Here is a 21,149-nt window from a genome sequence, read left to right on the forward strand (position 1 = left end):
TGAAACTAGACAGAGTGAAAAAAGATGTGGGTAGTTGGCAACAGATCCCAATAAAAATATGGCATTTGGCAGAGCATGCCTGTCTTGTTTTGCTTTGCTTTTCTCTTTATGGATGTGGCCTATTTTTGAAATGCTATGATTTAAATTCAGGGATCAAGTGACAAGTCTGACAAAACAGAACTGACTTCAGCAGAGGTTCTGTGGGGGAGAAATGGAAGTGTTCCAGGAACTGAAGGAAGTAACCTCAATTTCACCTGGAAACATTAGTGTCTCGAGGGCAGGAGATTCGGGCTATATATAAAAAGTGAAGGAAAGTGGCCAAGATGCTGAGCCAAACCTGCATCCAGGAATAGAGCGGCATCAAAGAACTGACAACAGTATCTGTTTCCACCGTGGCCCCTGTAAGTAGCAATCAGAGAGCCTGAAAATATAGGAAAATTGGAAAGTTCTTTCCTGTGATGCCCTGGATTGTGGCAATTGTCTTCCAACTGGGTTCTCTTCTCTGGTGCTTGGTGCACGTCGTGTTTGCAAAAACTCTGTGTTGTTCTCTTGCTCAAGATCCCAGTTCCTGTTTGCTCACAAGATTGGGTTCAAACTCCTTCTGCTAGCATGATGCTCCCTCCACCCAGTTATTTCCTTTTTGAACCCTTTCATTGGCTGCTCCTCAATATGAAAGATTTACTCTAGTCTTACTCTTCAAAAATCTAGGTTAACCTTCTCCATATTTCTAACCTGTGCTGAGCCCCTACTTTAAAATACGTTGTACCTCTTTGTTTTGCATCTTTTGGCAAGATTGTTTTATTGTTAGTTACTTTGTTGAGAAATATATACACGTATTTGGCCACTGTGTACACACACAAATAAGGTATAAATATACACACAAATAGAGAGAGAATATATATGGTGACTGTTTTTCCTTAATGAGTCATAAAGTATAGACTGTTTCTCCACAAGAAGTATGTTGACACTGAGGCTGAATTTCTCATACTGAATTATATATATTTATTATCTATTCACTATATTACATTGTGTTGTGTCATATTGTATTATATTGAGATGAGATGTGAAAGAAAGTAATGAACCAGGAGAATCAGGAAAACTAAATTCTAGTCTCAACTTTGCTACTAACAGGTGAATCTTTCTACTCACCACACCCTCCCTCACCCCCCGCCTTAAAACTCCAACCAGGGGCTTGATCTCCTTTATGACCACCAAAAAGTCATGAAGGAAAAGTATTAACTGGACGCATTTATGGTAGCCTTCAGTAGTAAAATTATGATTTCATGTCCCATCCAGTGGACATGAGCATGTGTCACCTTTTGATTAGTCAAAGAGGGATGATCTATTTTTCAGGCGAGTTGCTATTATTTTGGTACAGTAGATTAGACCCCTGAGTACAGAGAGGTTGGGCAACATTTTTGAGGTTGTCCCATGTAACAAAGACCAAGTCAGGCTCAACTTGACTTTTTGCTCTTCTGCCTGTAAAAGCCTTCTCTGCCAGGATGATGGGCCTCTCTGCTTTAGAGGTGCTGTTGAATGGCTCATGATCCTAACTCAGTTTACTTGCTCTGTAACTTTTTTGGAAAATCCCTCCAGATCCCTTATTTTTCCTTTTGTAGGATAAACATAAATATTCTTGCCTGTGAAAGTCTTTGAGTGTGTTGATTCAAAGTCAACCCTAATCACTGTTTTTATCGAGTGCATACCAGGTGCTTGCATATATTAGGCCATTTCTTAAACACATCCCGTGAAATGGCTCTAATAGACCCCGTTAATAGATGAGGAAAACTGTGCCTGGGATTTAGTTCCAGGTCAGTCTGCTATCAGATGTTAATTTCCATGCTGTGGAAGAAAAAGAGAGTGGGATCTCAGGGCTGTAAAAATCAACATTGCCTCCAGATTTCAATTTAACCGGTACTGTTGTTTCATCATTTCCTTTTACTTAATCTTTTGCTGCTGACTTGTAGCGAAGTTGGCATGCCTGGGTTTCTTTTTGCTTTGGGTGATCTATCTTCTAGGGAAGGTGCTAATCAGCAGTATGATAGAGTAGAAAAATAGCCATGGAGGATGTCAGGAAAGGGAGGTGCAACAAAGGATATATTTTTTTAAAAAAGATTTTATTTATTAGAGAGAGAGAGAGAGAGAGAGAAAGCAGAGGGAGCAGCAGAGGGAGAGGGGAAAACAGGCTCCCCACCAAGGAGAGAGCCAAGGAACCAGGGAACTAGGGAACCTGAGATGCAGAGCTCAATCCCACGACCCCAGCTGGGATCATGACCTGAGCGAAGGCAGACGCTTAACCGACCGAGCCACCCAGGTGGCCCAAGGATAGATGTGTTAAAGACTGGATCATTGGTCCCTGAATAACTGTCTCATGGTCTATACCTACTGCCACTTCATTTCATTTCCATATCCTATTTTCATTTTGGAAAAGGTTTGATAATTATTTTTTTTCATTTTCTGACTATCGTTCTTTTCTCTTAAGTGTAGAATATAAGTATAGAGTTAATAAATAGTGACAAAGAGGCTGTGACTGATAGTTGGGATTTTGTGCTTTTGTTTTGCATAATAATTGCAAATAATTGGAAATGTTTCAGACATTTACTCGGCAGATATGTAGTCCTGCACTAAAAAAAATGTTTATGAGGATACACTGTATTTTGTACAGTTCTTAAGGGAAACAGATTCTGACTTTATGATCATCATTATCTTTCTGTGATAGAGTGAACTTCTTCCCAAATAAAGAGTGATCTATATTCGGGAAGCACTTAATGGCATCCTTTCAACAGATCACACAGCAGGACCCACATAAATAGAGCTAACAAGTTTTGTCTATTAAATCTAGTAGACTTGGACACATTTTTATTATCCTTTGGTAAAAATGCAAGTGCTGCCTCATACAATAACCACTTGTTCCCTAATGAAGTGTTTCAGCATGTTCGTATAAGTTGATGGCTTCATATGGCTAGATTATTGCTGCATCAACTATTAGCTTCTAATAACATGCTCCCATCTTGCTTTGATGACCTACTGTACTCAGAATACTCAAATATGGACAGATGTTTAAGAATATTATTTTTTCTTCTTGGCTATTGCTTAATTCCCAACATCCACTCCTGATTAGAATCTAAGATGTTTTCTTTCAGATGTGGAGTCTTTAATTGCCCAATCTAACCAGAAAAAAAAAAGACAAGCAGCATGCCAGGAATTTGTATTGAAAAGCTGGAGCATCTTCTTTTTCAGACTTCTTACTGTTGACCGTAGTCTCATAGAGGCTGAACCGCAGCCTCTATCAGTCTGCTTATCTTCCAAAGCCAATTTATTCATAAAGAACATGCGGCTCCAAGAAAGGGAATGTGAAGTACACTATCTAAGGTTTTAGTGACAATCAAATTGATGGGTTCATTAGGGGACTTTGGAGGGGGACCCATACCCCACTGCAAAATGGAATAAGTACTCTACACTAGCTGCACTCTCTCCATAAAACCTGCGATGGGCTTTACTCTTAAACTAATGGCTTGTCTGATGCCACCAGTAGCACTTTTTAAAAGTGGAATTGAAGGAATAGTTGAATTGAGTTTTGTAAGTGATGAAAAGGATACTTTAACACCCAAGTTTTAGATTACATTATTCTTATTTCCTAAAATCCTGGATCCTTGGGGATCAATAGAAAAGCTTTGTTTTTGTTGCTTTTTGTTTTTTGTTTTGGTATGTATGTAATGTGTGTGTTCACTTATTACCAAGAACTCTCTCAGAAGCTTGAGTTCTTTTAGGTCTTGGCTAAGTGGATCTTCCAGCAACCTTGTCTTAATTACCCAAACAGTTCCTCTTATCTCCCAGGTAACAAGTTACCATCTCGCTCCCCCTAGTGGAATTGTAACTCTACTTCAAAGTTTAGAAATACTGTATCAATACACACTTAATCCAGTGTCTTATTTTTGGAAATCAGATATTTTCCCGATTTACTTTCAAAGACCGACAATGAAATAAAAAATATGTTTGATGGGCTGATAGGGGATATAGGTAGAGAAAGAGGCCTTTGATGATAAATTTTCAGTTCCTAGTGTTGCCAAGGTTAGCTGCATGATTTATGATGGCTGCTAAATTCAAGGGTCCTTTCTGCTCTGCATTCTGTCTTAGAGGGGTCCATGTCATCAGCCTGCAGACGGTCACCTCTAGAAGGCAGCTGTCCGTGCTCCTGGTAAAGATGGTGGAGTACTAATAGTTGGTGATGCTGGAAGACAAAGACAGGTCCCATCTGAATATTGAGTCCCACTTATGCCATTGGTCAACTATGCTTCTGCCTTCTTTTTTTTTTTTATATTTTTTATATTTTTTTATTTATTTATGATCGACAGAGAGGGAGGGAGAGAGAGAGGCAGAGACACAGGCAGAGGGAGAAGCAGGCTCCATGCACCGGAGCCCGACGTGGGATTCGATCCCGGGTCTCCAGGATCGCGCCCTGGGCCAAAGGCAGGCGCTAAACCGCTGCGCCACCCAGGGATCCCTGCTTCTGCCTTCTGAATCTATTTGAGGGGTTGTGCCAATGTCCACAGCACATGGCACATGGCAATCATTTCCAGTTTATACTTGCTAAGCATCCTAAGGAAATCTTAGTAATTGACACTGAACTTATTGCATACCTGTCTTCAGAATTTCAGTTTCATTGATAACCAATGGTTTCATTGCATTGGAATCCTTTTTTTCCCCTGCCACTGTTTGTCTTTCCCAACTTTGACCCTTGTTATGAGTTTGTATTTATTCAACTTTGTACCTTAATGCATACATAGCACTGATATTTTGCATTTGCTAGTGTTGAAGTGTATGAAACTTCAAAAAGAAATTGCTGTACATACCAATGTATATACTCCATTCTTTCACAGGTGAGACTTTGCTTCTAAGCTTTATCAAGGTCAGGGCAAACATCATGACAGATATAGTGGTTGCCAAATTAGTGGTTAGTAGAGTATAAGTACTTGCTACTTATGAGCAAGAATATTGTGATTAGAATGTTCCTTCTTTCTTAAAATCATGTAATGGAGGCAATATTTAGATGTATATTTTTTCCAAATATTTATTCTCAGGTTAAGTATTTACTTAGGGAAAAATAAAATGGCAAGATTGGATTAAAGTCCCAACAAAAAGGAATGCCAAAGTGCTCTCTAGGTATATTTTTTTTTGGAAGAGTGTAGGAAAAAAAGAAACACCCATAATGTGTGTGTGTGTGTTTTAATATTACTTACTAAAGAGTCACAGTAATTTAGTTCAAGAATTACATTTAAGCAAACACACAGCTTCTGTCTAGCAAAGCATGTATCTATGAAGTTCTGATTTGGAATCCTATGATGCTTGGATTCACAGCTGTGAAGACAGTGATGTCATAGTTGGTAACCCGGCCCCACTGGGGCCGAAGATATCCATCTAGCAAGACTCGGGGCTTGGAGAACAGGCACTTTTCTCTTCCCAAGGGAGTGTGAGGGATTTGTATGTGAATCAATGTGTGTCTCTGTGTATACAGGCATGAGTGTAGATACAATTATGTATATGTATGGGAAAATGTATGCATGCACATGTGGGTATATGTATGTATATATGTGACCGTAGGATTGGAAAAGTTGCTTCTTCCCAATGGATGCTGGAAATTCTGTGCATTCACAATACTCTGTAAAACAACTTTTAGCAGAGCGAGGCCCAGAGGGTGTTAGGCACATGTGCACGCCATTCTCTGGGGGAATTCTGTGCATCAACGATATCCTTCCAAAGAGTTAGTGACTGAGCCTGGAGGTATTTGGGAAGCTTTGCTGAAGGACTGTGCTAACATCCTTGTCTGGCGGCATTGTCAGGGTGGCTCTCCTTGGGAACATTCCAGCCATAGCTTGGAACCCTTGTCTTTCTTGAGAAGTGTGAGGACTGAAGCCCAGAATATCAGAACATCTGTATGCATTCCTTACCCTCGTGAGTGACGAGAGGCTTTGCTTAACTAGCTGTGTTTCCTTGAAGTGATTAAGTAGTGACACCTAAACTATTGGGATGGGTTTGTTCTCAACTGTTAATTGATCAATGTTGATTTAACACTAAAGTCTTGTCAGACTCTGCCCCTGCTTGTCATCTAAGTCCTATGGTTCATGGGCTTGCTATTTGTTTTCTCTTCAGGTTCAAAAAGGCAGAAAAGTACACACAAGCATTTGGCCATGAGCAAAGCAGACACAGGGTTATGAAACAGATAGACAAGTTTTAATTTTGTTGTTAAAGTCCTGAGTTCGTGTCTGATTCTCTTTTTTTTTAGTGAAATATGATCCTTTCCATGGGGCAAATAACCCAGAGACTTGGTTTTAGCAGGTAGTCAGAAGCAAGTGGAAGGATCTTCTTGTTTTTAGGCAGATTAACCAGCTGACACCAAAGTAGTAGAAAACATGCTTTCTTTTCAAGCTTCATTCCAGCTACTTAACTCTTGGCAATTTGAGAAACTATCTTTGAATTGTACATCTTGGCAAGAAGGTAGAATTGAGAATATTTTGGGCAAAAGAAAAATGTCTATCTGTCTACTTGCTGGAAAGTTTTGTGGCAGGGGGAAAACAGAAAAATTCCTGGCATATTAAAATATTTATCTGCAACTTAACATTTTAATTTTTTTTATTTATTTGTTTTTAGAGAGAGAGTGGTGGTGGGGGCCCAGAGGAAGAGGCAGAGAGAGAATCTTAAGCAGGTTCGATGCCTAGAACAGAGCCTGACACAGGGCTTGATCTCATGACCCTGAGACACTTAGCTGACTGAGCCACTCACATGCTCCTACAATTTAACATTTTTATTTAATTTTTAAAAATATTTTATTTATTCATTTGAGAGAGGGAGTGAGCGAGTGAGAGAGCACAAGCAGTAGAGAGAATGAGAGGGAGAAGCAGACTCCCCACTGAGCAGGGAGCCTGATGTGGGACTCGACCCCAGGACCCTAGGATCATGACCTGAGCCAAAGGCAGATGCTTAACTGACTGTGCTACTCCGACATCCTACAAATTAACATTTTTAATATAGTGTTTCCTCAAGGAGTCTTACTATGTTCTACTGACACTACTTATATCGCCCCCGCCACAAATAATTAGAAACAACATCAGACTATAAGAAAGGCAACAGGAGGGCAAAAAAAGAGAAAAGAAAATTTATAGGGATGATAAGGACTGGGATTCTCCTGGAGATACCCCAGGGAGACATTGAGGCAGGCGATGCCAATGGTTTTACCTTAGGCCATTGTTCTAAGAGTTAAATGAGCATTTACTAAAAATATATTCACAAGTCCCCACCCCAGATAGACTAACTCAGAATCTCCAGGGAAGGGATGTTGGAACATTGTTTTAACAAGCATCTCAGATGATTCTTATGTCCAGACACATCTGGAAACTGCTATCATCTAATTGCTGACTAGAACTACTGTAAATGCGGCTCCTGTGTGGCTCAGTTGGTTGAGCATCTGACTCTTGATTTTGTTGCAGGTCATAATCTCAGGGATCATGGAGCCCGCTCAAGATTCTCTCTCTCCTTCTGCTCCTTGCACTCTACAACAAACAAACAAACAAACAAACAAACAAACAAACCAGGAACGACTGTAAAGTATTTCTAGGAGGTGTGAGTGTGTGTTGAATTGCCAAAGTTTTTAAAGTCTGAAAAAAAGCTGTCAAATTCTACATTAGCATTATTAAGTACTTCTTATTAAAAATATCTGTTATTTGTGTCAGGTTTATAGTTACAGAGGGCTTTCCCATGTATTATTCCACTTGTTTCTAATAGCAATCCTAGGAGGGCTTGAGCAGCAAGGATCATGTTTCCCAGATTACACCTGGGAAATGGGCTCAGCATGTAGCTGGCAAATGGTGGAGCTGGCTTTGAACAGGCCTTTACCACATGGGGCAAGCCCAACATCAACCCCAGAGCCTACCACGTTTCCTCTTTTACTCGACACTCTGGTCACCAGGTTGATGACCAGCATTTCTAAGATACCAGGTTTTTTGCATGTCCACAACTTGGCACATCCTGATCGCTGTGCCTAGAATGCCTTTCCTTCCCTGTTTGCAAACTCCTATGCATTCACTAAAGTGCCTTCCATGAAGCTTTTCTAGATATACTTTTCTTACCCTGCCTGCCCTCCAAGCAGAGCTAGTTTCTCTTTAGCTTTGTTTCCATCATGCTTTATAAATCCTTTTACTCTCTTTTAGGCCTTGTTTAATGTAGGTGAGCTCAAGAATAATTGCTCCCTAATATCCCCCTTCATGATCCCCACCCCATCATGATACTGCTTACTTTGTATAGATAGTGGGACGTAATCACATCTGAAACACTCAGTGCCTTTAGTGTTAGCTATGGGAAGCGTTTGAGATTGATTTCAAGGGCTTTCCAAACATTGACAAAGAAGTGTTAGGGGGCCAGAAACTTGGCCATTAACATCCTCTAGAAATAGAATTGTCTGGGGTATATTGTCTAATGAGAGGTTGGGAATGATAGGGGACTGTTTACTCAAAACTGCAGATTTGGTAATTTCCTTGATGGGAAATTTAAGGATGCTTCAAGGACATCTTCGATTATGAGTGATTTTCATGACCTGGGGTTACATATGACTGTCTGTTATGGCTTTCAAATTGTGGTATAGTTATTTATGCAAATATTTCCCCCACTAGACTTCTAGTGATGGGGAGTCTGAGCTATATTCACCTTTGTCTGCCAATTGATGATTGTTGAATAAACTTTTGGGGAACACATCTTGTAGCCATCTGCATCTGAATACAATCAAACATACTTAATTATTGTTCTAATTCAAATTCCCCTGTGTTTACAGCCACCACTGGTCCAAGCAATCTTCAGCGGTGATCCAGAGGAGATACGGATGCTCATCCACAAAACTGAAGATGTGAATGCTCTGGTAGGAGATGCTATGGTTTTCCTGCTCTGGCCCTCTTAACCTTTCTGTACCGTAGACCTCTTTGGTATCTGAGGAAAGCTCTGGACTGCTTCTCAGAATTCTGTTTTTCAATCCACAAAATAAAATATATATGGTTAGAATGGAAATCAATCATACATAAATATAGTTCTCAAAATATTCAATACCAAATCTGTGATATATGTTCTTCTTTATCAACACAGTTAAATAGCAAGATACTGCAGAAGATCTAATAATGAGCATAATTTAAGAATAGTGATGAACATGATCAATATTTTGTGTTTTCTGTGACCATTCTAGTGTGGTATGAACATATCTGTGATTTCTGCTGGTGACCGAGTGACAGTTACTGGTGACACTACTGAGATTTGCTGCCTCCCTTCATAATGGAAGGAAATGTGAAATTTCCACTGGAAGTTAATAAAAATAAAGGTGTACTATTTTTGCATTTGGAACCTATGCCCTCCAGTAGGGGTTGACAAACTATGGTCTCTCACCTGTTTTTGTATAAGCTACCAGCTAAAGATGGTTTTCATTTTTTAAACGGGGGAAAAAAATGAAAAGAAGAACAATATGTTGTGACACGGGAAAATTATATGACATTCAAATTTCAATGCCTATAAATAAACTTCTGTTTTAGCACGGCCATGGCTGTTTCACACTGCAGCAGTGGAGTTGATTAGTAATTAATGACAGAGACTGTGTGTGGCCCAGAAAGCCAAAGATATTCACTATCTGGCCCTTTAGAGGGAAAGTTTGCTGACCTCTGTCCTAGAGGGTCCATGAACCTGGACCCATGGGTGAACCTGGCATCCTGTATGTACCTGAAATCTTACGTGATACCCGTGTGTGCTTGTGAACATGTATTTTTTCTGTGAACAAGTAAAGACATTTCATCACCCTGTTCTTAAAAGGGTCTATGGCCCCCAGAATACGAAGAACCAATAGATCTGGAAGTTCTTGAAATAAACAAACCTTCAGGGGCACCTGGGTGGCTCAGGGGTTGAACGTCTGCCTTCAGCCCAGGGTGCGATCCTGGAGACCTGGGATTGAGGCCCACGTTGGGCTCCCGGCATGGAGCCTGCTTCTCCCTCTGCCTGTGCCTCTGCCTCTCTCTCTGTGTCCCTCATGAAAACATGAATAAAATCTTTAAAAAATCAACAAACAAACAAACAAAACTGCAGTAAAGAAAAGTGAAGAGCTAGTCAATAAGTTACCTTCTAATAGTTTCCTAGACGGAGACTGAACAGGCAGCTACACGCATGCGCTCCTGATTCTCCTCACGTGGTCAGTTAGCTCGATGCTCTAGGCCGTCAGGGAGAGGACTTGCCTTTGGAGTCTCCAGTGTCAGGTGGAAACAACACAGAGGGACGGTGTCAGACACACATGCGGAGACGGATTACCTGAGGGTAGCTGGGGGCGGCCTTGGGAGGCCCATTGGTGCGGCCGGCGGCGTGTGGCTCTCTGAAAAGGCATCTGGCAGCTTCTGACCAGCTGGCGCCGAACACAACGGGGCAGGGATTCCTGACGGCCTGGCAAGGTGAGCGGGGTGAGGCGAGGGCCAGGCGGCTCTGAGAGGAGCCGAGGCCAGCAGGCCGCCGGGCGGGTTCGGCCACCACCAGAGCTTGCGGCGCCCACTTCGTGGCTGTGGCCCAGGCCCGGGCAAGCCCAAGGCAAGGTCAGTTACTGTGTTTTCCTGCCGACTGTGAGCCAGCGGGACTTCGGTTCGGTCATGCACACCAAGAAAGATTGCGCTGTCCTCTGAGTGGCCTTCATTTCTCCTCAGGAAAGTGACACACAGTTGCTGGCTGGTCAAGGTCAGGAAAGCTTCCTTTAGTTGTACCCGCCCTGTGTTATGGAATCAGGTTGACTGCGGCAACACATCGACCCCAAATGTAAAATTGCTCACAAACCTCAGAGAAGTTTAGTTCTCTTTTGACCAGATTAGGGACGTGGCTCTTTTCCACGTAGGGTTCCAGGTATCCACATGTAGCTTCGAAGGTCACCCAAGAGGTTCATCTTCAGTCCAGACAACCAGAAGGGAAAAAGGAACGTGGAAGGGGAGCACAGGAGGATTTTTTTTCATCTTGGAAGTGGCATCATGACTTGCGCACACAACCCATTGACCAGAGCTCAGTCACATGCCACACCTACCTACGAGGGAGGTTGGGAAATGAGTATAACTGTGTCCCAAAGATTGGAGAACATGAGGAGTTCACAATCTTGGCCACACCAGTTTTTGGTACTACAGGATTTTAGGGAATTCAAGTGTAACACTTATTGGTATGTGTAGAGTCTTACTCACTTAAGAGTGATTTACAGGGTTCGGACCCACCACGCAGAGTGCTAAGGATACAAGCAGTGGGAAGAACGCTCTTACCCTCATGAGCTTGCGAGATGGCAGAGAAGTCACGATAAGAAAGCATACTGACATCTATCTTGAAAGGGAAAATGCAGGACACTGTTAGGGGGTAGGTAATCATGAGGGACTGATGAAAGCACGTGCAGACTTGACTCCTAGGGCGTGCTGTTGTGGAGCTTGTCTGTGGCCTTTTGGATGCTCTGCAGCAGGGAAGGGTGGGATAGAAGGAGGAAGAGGGATGAGTGGAGGAATGCCCGACTTCCTCCCGTGACGGTGTGGCTCCTCCAGGCCCGGTGCCTTCCCTTCACTGTCACCTCTGTAGGTTCCCCTCTTCTTCATCTCCCCCTTTTCCTTCCCTCAAGCGACTTTAAAGAACCTCATTTGATTTCCTACGTGCTTATCCAGTGTGTTGGAGGCAGTGAGCTGTCCTCTTAATGTCATGCTTTTCTTTGTCAACACTCCTTTGGATCAGTCGTGATGACTGTTTTGCTGGGGGTGGCTTAGGCAGTTTAGGAAAAGTGATTGTTAACGAAGACAAATAAGGATTAGTGATCTAAGTCTGGGGCTACATTTTGAGAGGGAAAAGAGGCCACTAACCAGCACATTTAAATGTCACGGAAGGGAAATAAATAATGAAAGAGCCTCCTGTTGGCAGGAAGACAATATTTATCTTCTTTCCTTCTCACTCACCCTTTGCTCTCCTCTCCTGAGTCCTATTTATTTTTCTTTTTTGTCCTAGGTTCTGATTTTTTTTTCTGCTTTTTTTTCCTTCCCCACCCTCCTGTGTCTTTTGATGGGTAGCATATTCTTTGGTATAAATATCTTTTGGTCCTGATTTGGGAAGCAATCTCATTCAGCTTTGCCTTTCTGTGTTTTTCCAAACTTTATTTCCTGCTGGCAGTACTCACGGACCCTGTGTGTCTACTGAATGAAGTTATTCAACCCATTGATATTTATGTTTTTCTCACTTCTCCACTGTTCCCATCCCATCTGCCTTTTCAGATCTACTGTTTCCTTCATTGAGTTTCCTAAGTCTCGCTTCCTTTCTGCCCCCTCTTCTTCCATCTCTTGACCTGGCCAAAGAAACTTACCTCTGCTGTCACCTCCCATAGCTCCCTGTACCTCACTGACCACTTTACTTGAGCTATTTACTTTTGAGAGACTATGTGCTTGATGACATGGTGGTTGTATCATTCATTCTCTTTTGTTCAACAGCCCAGTTCAGTCCTTATAACACATGTTGAGTGAGTGACTAAGCCTTGCTTTATTACTTATGTTGAGCCAATTTGTGGTGGCCTATTTTTCATTTCTGACACATTGTCAAATAGTGTCTGGCTTTGTTAGTGTCCCTCAGCTCTCAGTTGTAAGACTGAAAGTTCTCTTTGTAAGTTCAAAAATCTATAGATGGATTTGAGGAGCCACCTGAGGATCAGGACGTGTACTCTGAGTCTTTCTGTGGTTTCTCTGACTAAAGGCATGCCAGGGCCTAGAAATATGGGAAGACAGTTTTACACTCTGAAAAATCCATTTAAATTGACCAACATATGGTTGATAACTGGAAAGATTTTTAGAAGGCTTTATCAGACTAACAAATTGAGCTCGAGGTGGAGTATCTGAATTCAAAATGAATGCACAGATCCTGAAAACCAAAATTTGAACTCAATAAAATCATTTTTGAGATTTTGCTATGAAAACATGACACCAACAGACAGTTCTACAGTGCCATACTGGAATGGGGACAGAGATCATTACTGCCTGTCCCAAAGACAGGGAGGGAACCATTCCATGTGAGGAGGGGTTGAAGAAATGATGTTTTAGATCTGGAAAGGACAGGAGAACTTCCTCAAATAGTTCAAATGTTGTCCAGTTAAAATGGAACCAGACTTACCATTATGTCAGTGGTGGTAAGGTACAGAGAATATTTCCAGTTCAAAATATAAGAAATAACTTAATAGACTCAGGTGTATAAAGAAGCGATGAGCTGACTTGACAAGTAATAAGCTTCCTGAAAGACCACTAGACTGGTGGTTCTGAAGGAGACTAATTGTAGCACTGGCCCCACTCTCCTACCTTGTGCCCTTAGCTGACATTACTAATAGCTTATGACTTTTTTTTCTTTGAGTCTTAAAGACCAAATTTTCTTCTTAGGACAGCACTATTAAATTGGAGTTACCCTTTAAATTGAAACCTCCTGGGGCACCTGGGTAACTCAGTGGTTGAGCGTCTGCCTTTGGCTCAGGTCGTGATCCCAGAGCCCTGGGATCAAGCCCTGCATCAGGGTGTCTGCCGGGGAGCCTGCTTCTCCATCTGCCTATGTCTCTGCCTCTGTGTATGTGTGTCTCATGAATAAACAAATAAAATCTTTAAAAAAATTTAAAACCTCCTTCTTGTGCCTGGACTAGGTGATGTTTAAACCATGAAGGACTACAATTCCAAGATTTGTAAGTCCATGTGACAGCACAACCATGATATCTATTTCTTTTTTAAAGAGTCATTAACAGTTGAGAACACACACACACAAACACACACACACACACACACACCCATTATCGTACCAAATAAAATCAACAATAATTCCTTGGTATCTTCTAATACCCGGTGCATATTCAGTTTTATTTTTCCTCAATAAGTTCAAAAATGTTTTTTTTTTTTTACAGTTGGACTATCCCCAAGTTGATTATTTTAATCCATCTATTTTATACAAAAATGATTTTGTCAAGCTCTTAATGTTTATTATTTTCCCTAATAAGATTTGGCCCAAGTATATTGGTGCATTTTGCTTGTGCTCTCCAATTCCAAGATAGGAAGGGATAATATGTGGATATAATAGAATAAATCTTGAAGTGAAAGCTAAGCTTACAATGGTAAAACCTTATAATGAAGAAAGGGGAGACAGCCATTAAGCTTTAGTTTTGAACTATAAGCATTAATTTGGGTGATAGTGGCTTTCTACTCTCAAGGCTGAAGTGAGAAAAAAACAGCTATACCAACAATGTATGATGAAAGTTTTCTAAAAAATAAGTAAGACAAATTACCAATAATAAGCTTGTAATTTGTTCTTAGTGTGTATTTGTGTAGGGGTCTTGCACTATATCTTTATATCAAAATGATCACCACAAATTTAATTGACATCCACACCTCACATAGTTACAACATTTTTTTTCTCATCATTGAGAACTTTTAAGATCTATTCTCTTAGCAACTTTCAGATATGCAATATGGTATTATTGACTATAGTCATCATGCTGGACACTATATCTTCATGACACTTATTTAATAACTGAAAGTTTGCACTATGTCTTTTAAAAATAGAATATATTTTTTGAATCCACCCAGAAGGGTGCAATATGGCTCTACCTATAGATCCTTGAGTGATAAATTTATTACCTTTAAATTTTTCTCCACTTGATTCTATCATGTCAGATTCTTTAGAACATTAGGAATACAGACTATATAGCACAGCCTTTTAAAATCATTTATTTATTTATTTATCTATTTATTTATTTATTTACTTATTTATTTATTTATCTGAGAGAGAGAACATGTGCGTGTGTGTATGGGGGTTGGGGAGGGAGCAGACTCCCCACTGAGCAGGGAGCCCTACAGGGACTCAATCCCAGGACCCTGGGATCATGACTTGAGCTGAAGGCAGATGCTGAACTGACTGAGCCACCCAGGTGCCCCAAGCACAGCCTTTTCAGCTTCTAGATTTTTGTGTGTTTTCCCTCACATATATCTTACTTGATTTTGTTCTTTTTTAAAGAAAGGATTGATAGTGAGATACAAATCTGAGATGTTTTGTTAGCTTAGAGATCTAAGCACTTTCTAAATTGGACCTAAATCAGAAACTGCAGAGAGCAAGAGAGCTGCAGGCAGGAGTGGCGCCCTCAAGTCCCATAATTGATAGAAGCCTGCTGACCCATTCAGCTCTCAGTGTTGCCATGCAGGAACACAGGCTCAGGGTGGCCCAGACTTATAACGTTTTTAAAAGAAAATACAGGAAATCTCTAAGTTGTTAAAAGTTGGTTCCAAAAAGTGATCCAGCATTGTTGAGGCCAAAGAAAACCCATCTGTGGCCCAAATCTGGCCTGCAGGCCACCGTTTTGCTAACTGTGGATGAGATCAGCAAATATGCAACAGTTAAGAATTCTCTGGCTACCTGTGTCTGGAAATCTAAAGTGTGAAGCCGATGGCTTGGTGTTCTGGAGAGAGCAGTGGCCTGTGTTCTTCAAATGTTGACAGTACTCTGGCTCACTAGCCTGGGGGTAGGCTGGTGGTCCCTTCATAGCTTTGGGAGGGGTGCTTTTTGTCCTGAGGGTAGGTGCCTGTCTCTCAGCACGTGTCTGGCAACACTGTCACATCTCCTGCTCCTTGTTGGACCACTGCCCGGGATGTGGGGCTGTGGTTTGGAGCTATGACCTGTGTCCTGTAGAGAATGATTCATGAACTCCAGACGGCACTGAGCAGGCTGCAGCAATGTGGCTTCACGGCTATTTAGAATGTGTGAAGGCAGGTCTGGTTAGCATCATTCCTAATTATCCTCCAAGGGATGCCCAACAGCTTGAAGCCCCATTTCTCCAGTGCTGGCCTTGGAGGTACAAGAGCCAACCCCTGTGAATGATAAATCTTACAAGGGTATACGACTTGTACCATCCGGATAATAGAGAGAGTTGTTTGGAGCTCTGGAAACACTCCAAATGTAATGAATGCCATTAGTATTCCATTGCTAAACACTGTTACGGCAAAAAGCCAAATCTTACAACTAAAAGATGTACATCGTAAATAGCTTGAGAATGTGAACATCTCTAGGATAAAGGGTTAGGGCTCTTTCTTTTCCACATTAGATTTTACATTTGAGGGGAGGATGTAAATATGAGTAAATGAGCTATATCTTTCTTAGATTGTGAAGACTCAACTGTTTAAAAGTAATGCATAGATTCAGTGCATTTCAATTAGGGGGATAGGACTTTGGTTTGGGAAACTTGACAAGATCATTGTAAACTTCAGTATCTAGAGGAGTAGACATGTGAGAAGACTCTTTAAAAAGAAAATCAATGAAGGGAGAGTTTCACAAGATCTATTAAAACAAATTGCAAAAGTATAGCAATTAAAACAGTATGTTACTGGCACAGGAATAGACAACCAAATTAGTGGAGCAGAGAGTCCAGAATTAGACCAAAGTGTGTATAGACAGTTTGTATAAAACAAAGGAAGCGTTGAAAAACACAAGGATGACATGGATTACTTAATAAGTGGTGTCGAGACAAATGGCTGGTAAAAAGCTGAACCCTTCCCTAATTTCTTATGCCAAAATAAATCTAGAGGTAGAAAACAAAAAGATGAAAGTAGAGGAATAAAAGAAGGGGGAAATATTTTTTCAGTCTTGGCATGGGGAAGGACTTTCTAAGTAGATAGGAAAGATAAAAACCAAGATGGAAAATATAGTTACCTTTATAAAAACTGTGAACTTCTGAATATTAAATCATCACCAAAGACAAGATTAAAGGATAAATCAAAGATATGTACACATTCTGTGAAGCCCATGAATATTCCTAGTATATATTTAAAAATTCCTACAAATTATTTAGAAAAGACAAGCATCCCACTAGAGAAATGGGCAAAAGACATACAGAGGGTACTCACCGAAGAAAAAAATGCAAATAGCCAAAACATATATGAAAGGGTGTCCTATTTCAACCTCACCCAAAATTGAAGAGTTCAAATAAAACACCCACACATGTCCGTCAGATCAGCAAAGGGGAAAATAGGATCTCAAGGAGGATGTAGTGGAAGGGACACTCTGAGGCCTTTTTGGACAAAGTTTAGTTTGTACTCACCATTGGAGGGGTTGACAGTCTGTATCCACATTCAACTGTGTACATCCTTTGACACAGCAACACGTCTCCTGAGTATATACCCTAAGAAAAATACTGGACAGAAATATATGTATATATTTGTTGCTATGTGGTTTATAATAACAAGAAATTGGAAATTTCCACCAATACTTTATTTCTTAACCATACCACAATATATATATAGGTGGTAATATTATGCTGTCTTTAAGAAGGGTGGTTTATGTCAATTTTTACTTATTACACATATTTATTGATAGGTTAGATCTTCCGGATATTTTTATGAATGAAACAGCCAGTTGTTAAGCAGAATATATCATGTGTATATATAAATATAAGAAGAGATGTAGAAGAATATTCTCCAGTAGTTTATAGTTGAACCTGGCTAGTGGGATTTTTGCTTTTTTGTTTCTTTCATGTGTTATTGATAATTTTTGCATTCGCCATGTATTATGTTGGCAAATGGTAAAAACAAATAAATTTATAAAACACACACACACACACACACACACACACACACCACGAAAGCCAACGAACTAGCTTCCAAACCTGCTCATATGTTGTCTAAGGATATGACTTTTAAAATGTGCTCATCCTATTTGTCTGTTTGCATAAGTGTAGAGCATACTTCAGTGGCGTGGTGCCCATAACCCATAGTGACGGGCTGAGAGATGTTCCCATCTCATGCTACATTACTCGGGCCTTTCCTATGGTGTTAGCTGGAGCCTGAGGAATGATGGTAGGAGCTGTTGTCTCTTCAGTAGAATTCTTTTCTTCAACCGTCCTGTTTCCCCCTTTTGGAGGAATTTCGGGGAGGACCCCCTTTTTTGATATTGAAGACTGAAAATGGATGGGATTCTAGATGGCAGTATCATAAAACTGCGTGTCTTTTTACTTAGCTATATGAACTACATTTCATTTCATAAACTATGGAAAAATGATTTTTAAAATTGAAATATGATTGACATAACATTGTGTTAGTTTAAGGGGTACAACATAATGATTCAATATTTGTATGCATTGCAAAATGTTCACGACAATAAGTTTGGTAAACATCTGTTGCCATACATAGTAACAAAATATTTTTTTCCTTAAAGATGAGTACTTTTAAGGTCTACTCTCTTAGCAACTTTCAAATATGCAATATAGTATTATTAACTAAAGTCACTATGCTGTATATTATATATCCGTGATTTATTTATTTTATACCTGGAAATTTATATTTTTTGACCCAGTTTTGCCTACTTTCCCCACCCATCTCCTGCCTCTGGCAACCACAAATCTGTTCTCTTTATCTATGAGCTTGGTGTAGTTTTGTTTTGTTTTTGATTCTGCATGTAAGTGAGATCTTACAGTACTTGTCTTTCTCTGTCTGACTTATTTCACTTCCTGAAATGCTCTTAATGTCTACCCATATTGTTGCGAATGGCAAGATTTCATTTTTTATAAATAAATAAATAAATAAATAAATAAATAAATAAAGAGAGAGAGAGAGAGAGAGAGCACAGAGGGAGAGTGTGAAGCAGACTCCTCAATGAACAGAGAGCCCAATATGGGGCTCCATCCCAGGACCCTGAGATCATGACCTGAGCTGGAGGCAGATGCTTAACTGACTGAACCGCCCAGGCACTCCTAAGATTTCATTCTTTATTTATGGTTAAATAATTTTCCATTGTGTATATATACACAACATTTTCTGTATTCATTCATCCATCAATGACATTTAGGCTTTCCTTATCTTGACTATTGTAAATAATGCTATAGTGAACACGGGGAGCACATGCCTTTTTGAGTTAGTGTTTTTGTTTTCATGGGATAAATACCCAGAAGTAAAATTGCTGAATCATGTGATAGTTCTATTTTTTTTTTTTTGAGGAACCTATTAACTATTTGCCATAATGGCTGCACCAATTTCATCCCCACCAAAAGTGCATGAGGGTTCCCTTTTTTTCATGTCCTTGCCAACTCTTGTTATTTCTTATCTTTTTGATAATAACCATTCTGAGAGGTGTGAGGTGACCTCTCAATGTGGTTTGGGTTTACATTTCCCTGATGATTAATATGTTGAGCATCTTTTCATGTTCTCGTTGTCCATCTGTATGTCTTCTTTGAAAAAAAAAATATCTATTCAGATCTCCAGCCCATTTTTAAATTAGATTGGAGCAGGTTTTTTTGCTATTGTATTGCATGCGTCCTTTAGGCATTTTGCATATTTAAAAAAATTTTTTTTTTTTAATTTATGATAGTCACACAGAGAGAGAGGCAGAGACATAGGCAGAGGGAGAAGCAGGCCCCATGCACCGGGAGCCCGATGTGGGATTCGATCCCGGGTCTCCAGGATCACGCCCTGGGCCAAAGGCAGGCGCCAAACCGCTGCGCCACCCAGGGATCCCAGGCATTTTGCATATTAACCCCTTAACAGATATATGATTTGCAGATATTTTCTCCCATTCAGGAGGTTGCCTTTTCTTTCTTTTTCTTTTTTAATTTTTTTTGATGATCTCTTTTGTGCAGAAGCTCTGTAATTTGATGTTGACCTGCTTATTTATTTTTGCTTTTATTGCCTTTGCCTTTGGTGTCAGATGCAAAAAAATCACTGCCAAAGCCAATGTCAAGGAGCTTACTACTTATGTTTCTTTCTAGGATTTGTATGGCTCAAGTCTTAATCTATTTTGCATTAATTTTTGTGTATGTTGCAAGATATGGGTCCAGTTTCATTCTTTTGCCCATGCCTGTGCAGTTTTCCCAACACATTAATTGAAGAGACTGTCCTTTCCCCCACTGTATATTCTTGGCTTCTTTGTTGTAAATTAATTGACCGTATACATATGGGTTTGTTTCTGGGCTTTCTATTCTGTTCCATTGATCTATATACTTCTTTTATGCCAATACCATACTGTTTTGAATACTGTAGCTCTTCAGTCTAATTTGAAATCAGGGACTATAAAACCTCCAACTTTGTTCTTCTTTCTCAAGATTGTGCTGGCTTTTCAGGCTCAAAACATAATTTTTGATCATTTCAATTAGGATAAAAATCAAGTACAAGTTTCCAGATATTTCTTGGTTTTCTCATTTCTTTTACATTGAGAATAAACTTGTGATCGGAAACATTTTTAAAAGGTTTGTGGAAAAGAGATAAGTCATATTTTAAAAATGAATTGGGCAGACATGATTATATATGCAGATTATTCTTAAAAGACATGCTTTAAGTTAAAAGGATCTAAGGTATATTTTAGTTCGACTCATTGTTCTGGTCCTGATTTTTCCCAAGGATATATTACTTCTGTTTCAAATGTTAAATAACTATGTAATTGTGATAGCCAGAGAACTTTCCAGTGGTAGTTTTATATAGGCATATTATTATTACAACAGACTTTGAAAGGAAAGAAAGAAATACAAAGAGCTTAAATTAAATGTAGATGTTACTCAGTGAGGGCCGAAGCCCGGGGCAGGGAGGTGGGGTTTTTCTCTGGGAGGTTGCATAGCTGGTTATAGTCATATCACTTGCCAACTTTCTGCTTAAAAGGATGTTCCTGGCAATTGGTCTAGGACAGTTATGGGTACTTGCTGTGTACTTTAAAGTCATCCTGAGTAATACAGGCTTTCTCCTCCTTTAGTCTCCCTTTCTCAAGTTCCCCCTGGCTTTCCCTACCCACATGTGCACACATTCACTTTCTCATATAACCCCTTCACAGCCAAACCTGGCGTGTTCCTGCTTCATGTATTTTATTTGGTGGCACACCATCTACATCAGTCACACCAAAATGCAACTACGATGGAGGGAAGAGAACGCTGGGTTAACCTCAGAGGCAGAAGCCTCTTAATCTGCTCTGACCTCGCTTCCCTGTCTCTAAAATGGCCACCATAACAAACTTTTTCTAAGGCTATGGCGAGAGAGATGAAATGGTGTGTGTATATCTGTTAGGATTAGACTTGGCTGTCTTTGACAAAAAAAACCAGTAACAGTAAAATAGTAGCTTTTAAGAAAATGAAGTTTATTTTTTTCTATGAA

General features: G+C 40.1%; 1 protein-coding gene across 17 annotated transcripts in view; it reads left to right on the forward strand.

Annotated features, from left to right (window-relative positions):
• ANKRD44 (ankyrin repeat domain 44) overlaps positions 1 to 21,149 on the forward strand; it is a 361,909-nt gene that overhangs the window by 103,123 nt on the left and 237,637 nt on the right. For 14 of the 17 annotated variants that reach the window (XR_012025054.1, XR_012025055.1, XR_012025051.1 and 11 more), the window contains exon 2: positions 8,822 to 8,905. Coding sequence is in view for 11 of the 17 variants with exons in the window: in XM_072813230.1 (XP_072669331.1) it covers positions 8,822 to 8,905 (84 nt within the window). In the remaining 6 variants the exon portion in view is untranslated. Of the gene's footprint in view, positions 1 to 5,357; positions 5,482 to 8,821; positions 8,906 to 21,149 lie in introns of those variants that run through there. The other 3 variants (XM_072813233.1, XM_072813234.1, XM_072813235.1) reach the window with 3 other exon arrangements.

This window comes from Canis lupus, chromosome 36 (genome assembly GCF_048164855.1).
Source record: "Canis lupus baileyi chromosome 36, mCanLup2.hap1, whole genome shotgun sequence".
NCBI classification, from domain to species: domain Eukaryota; kingdom Metazoa; phylum Chordata; class Mammalia; order Carnivora; family Canidae; genus Canis; species Canis lupus.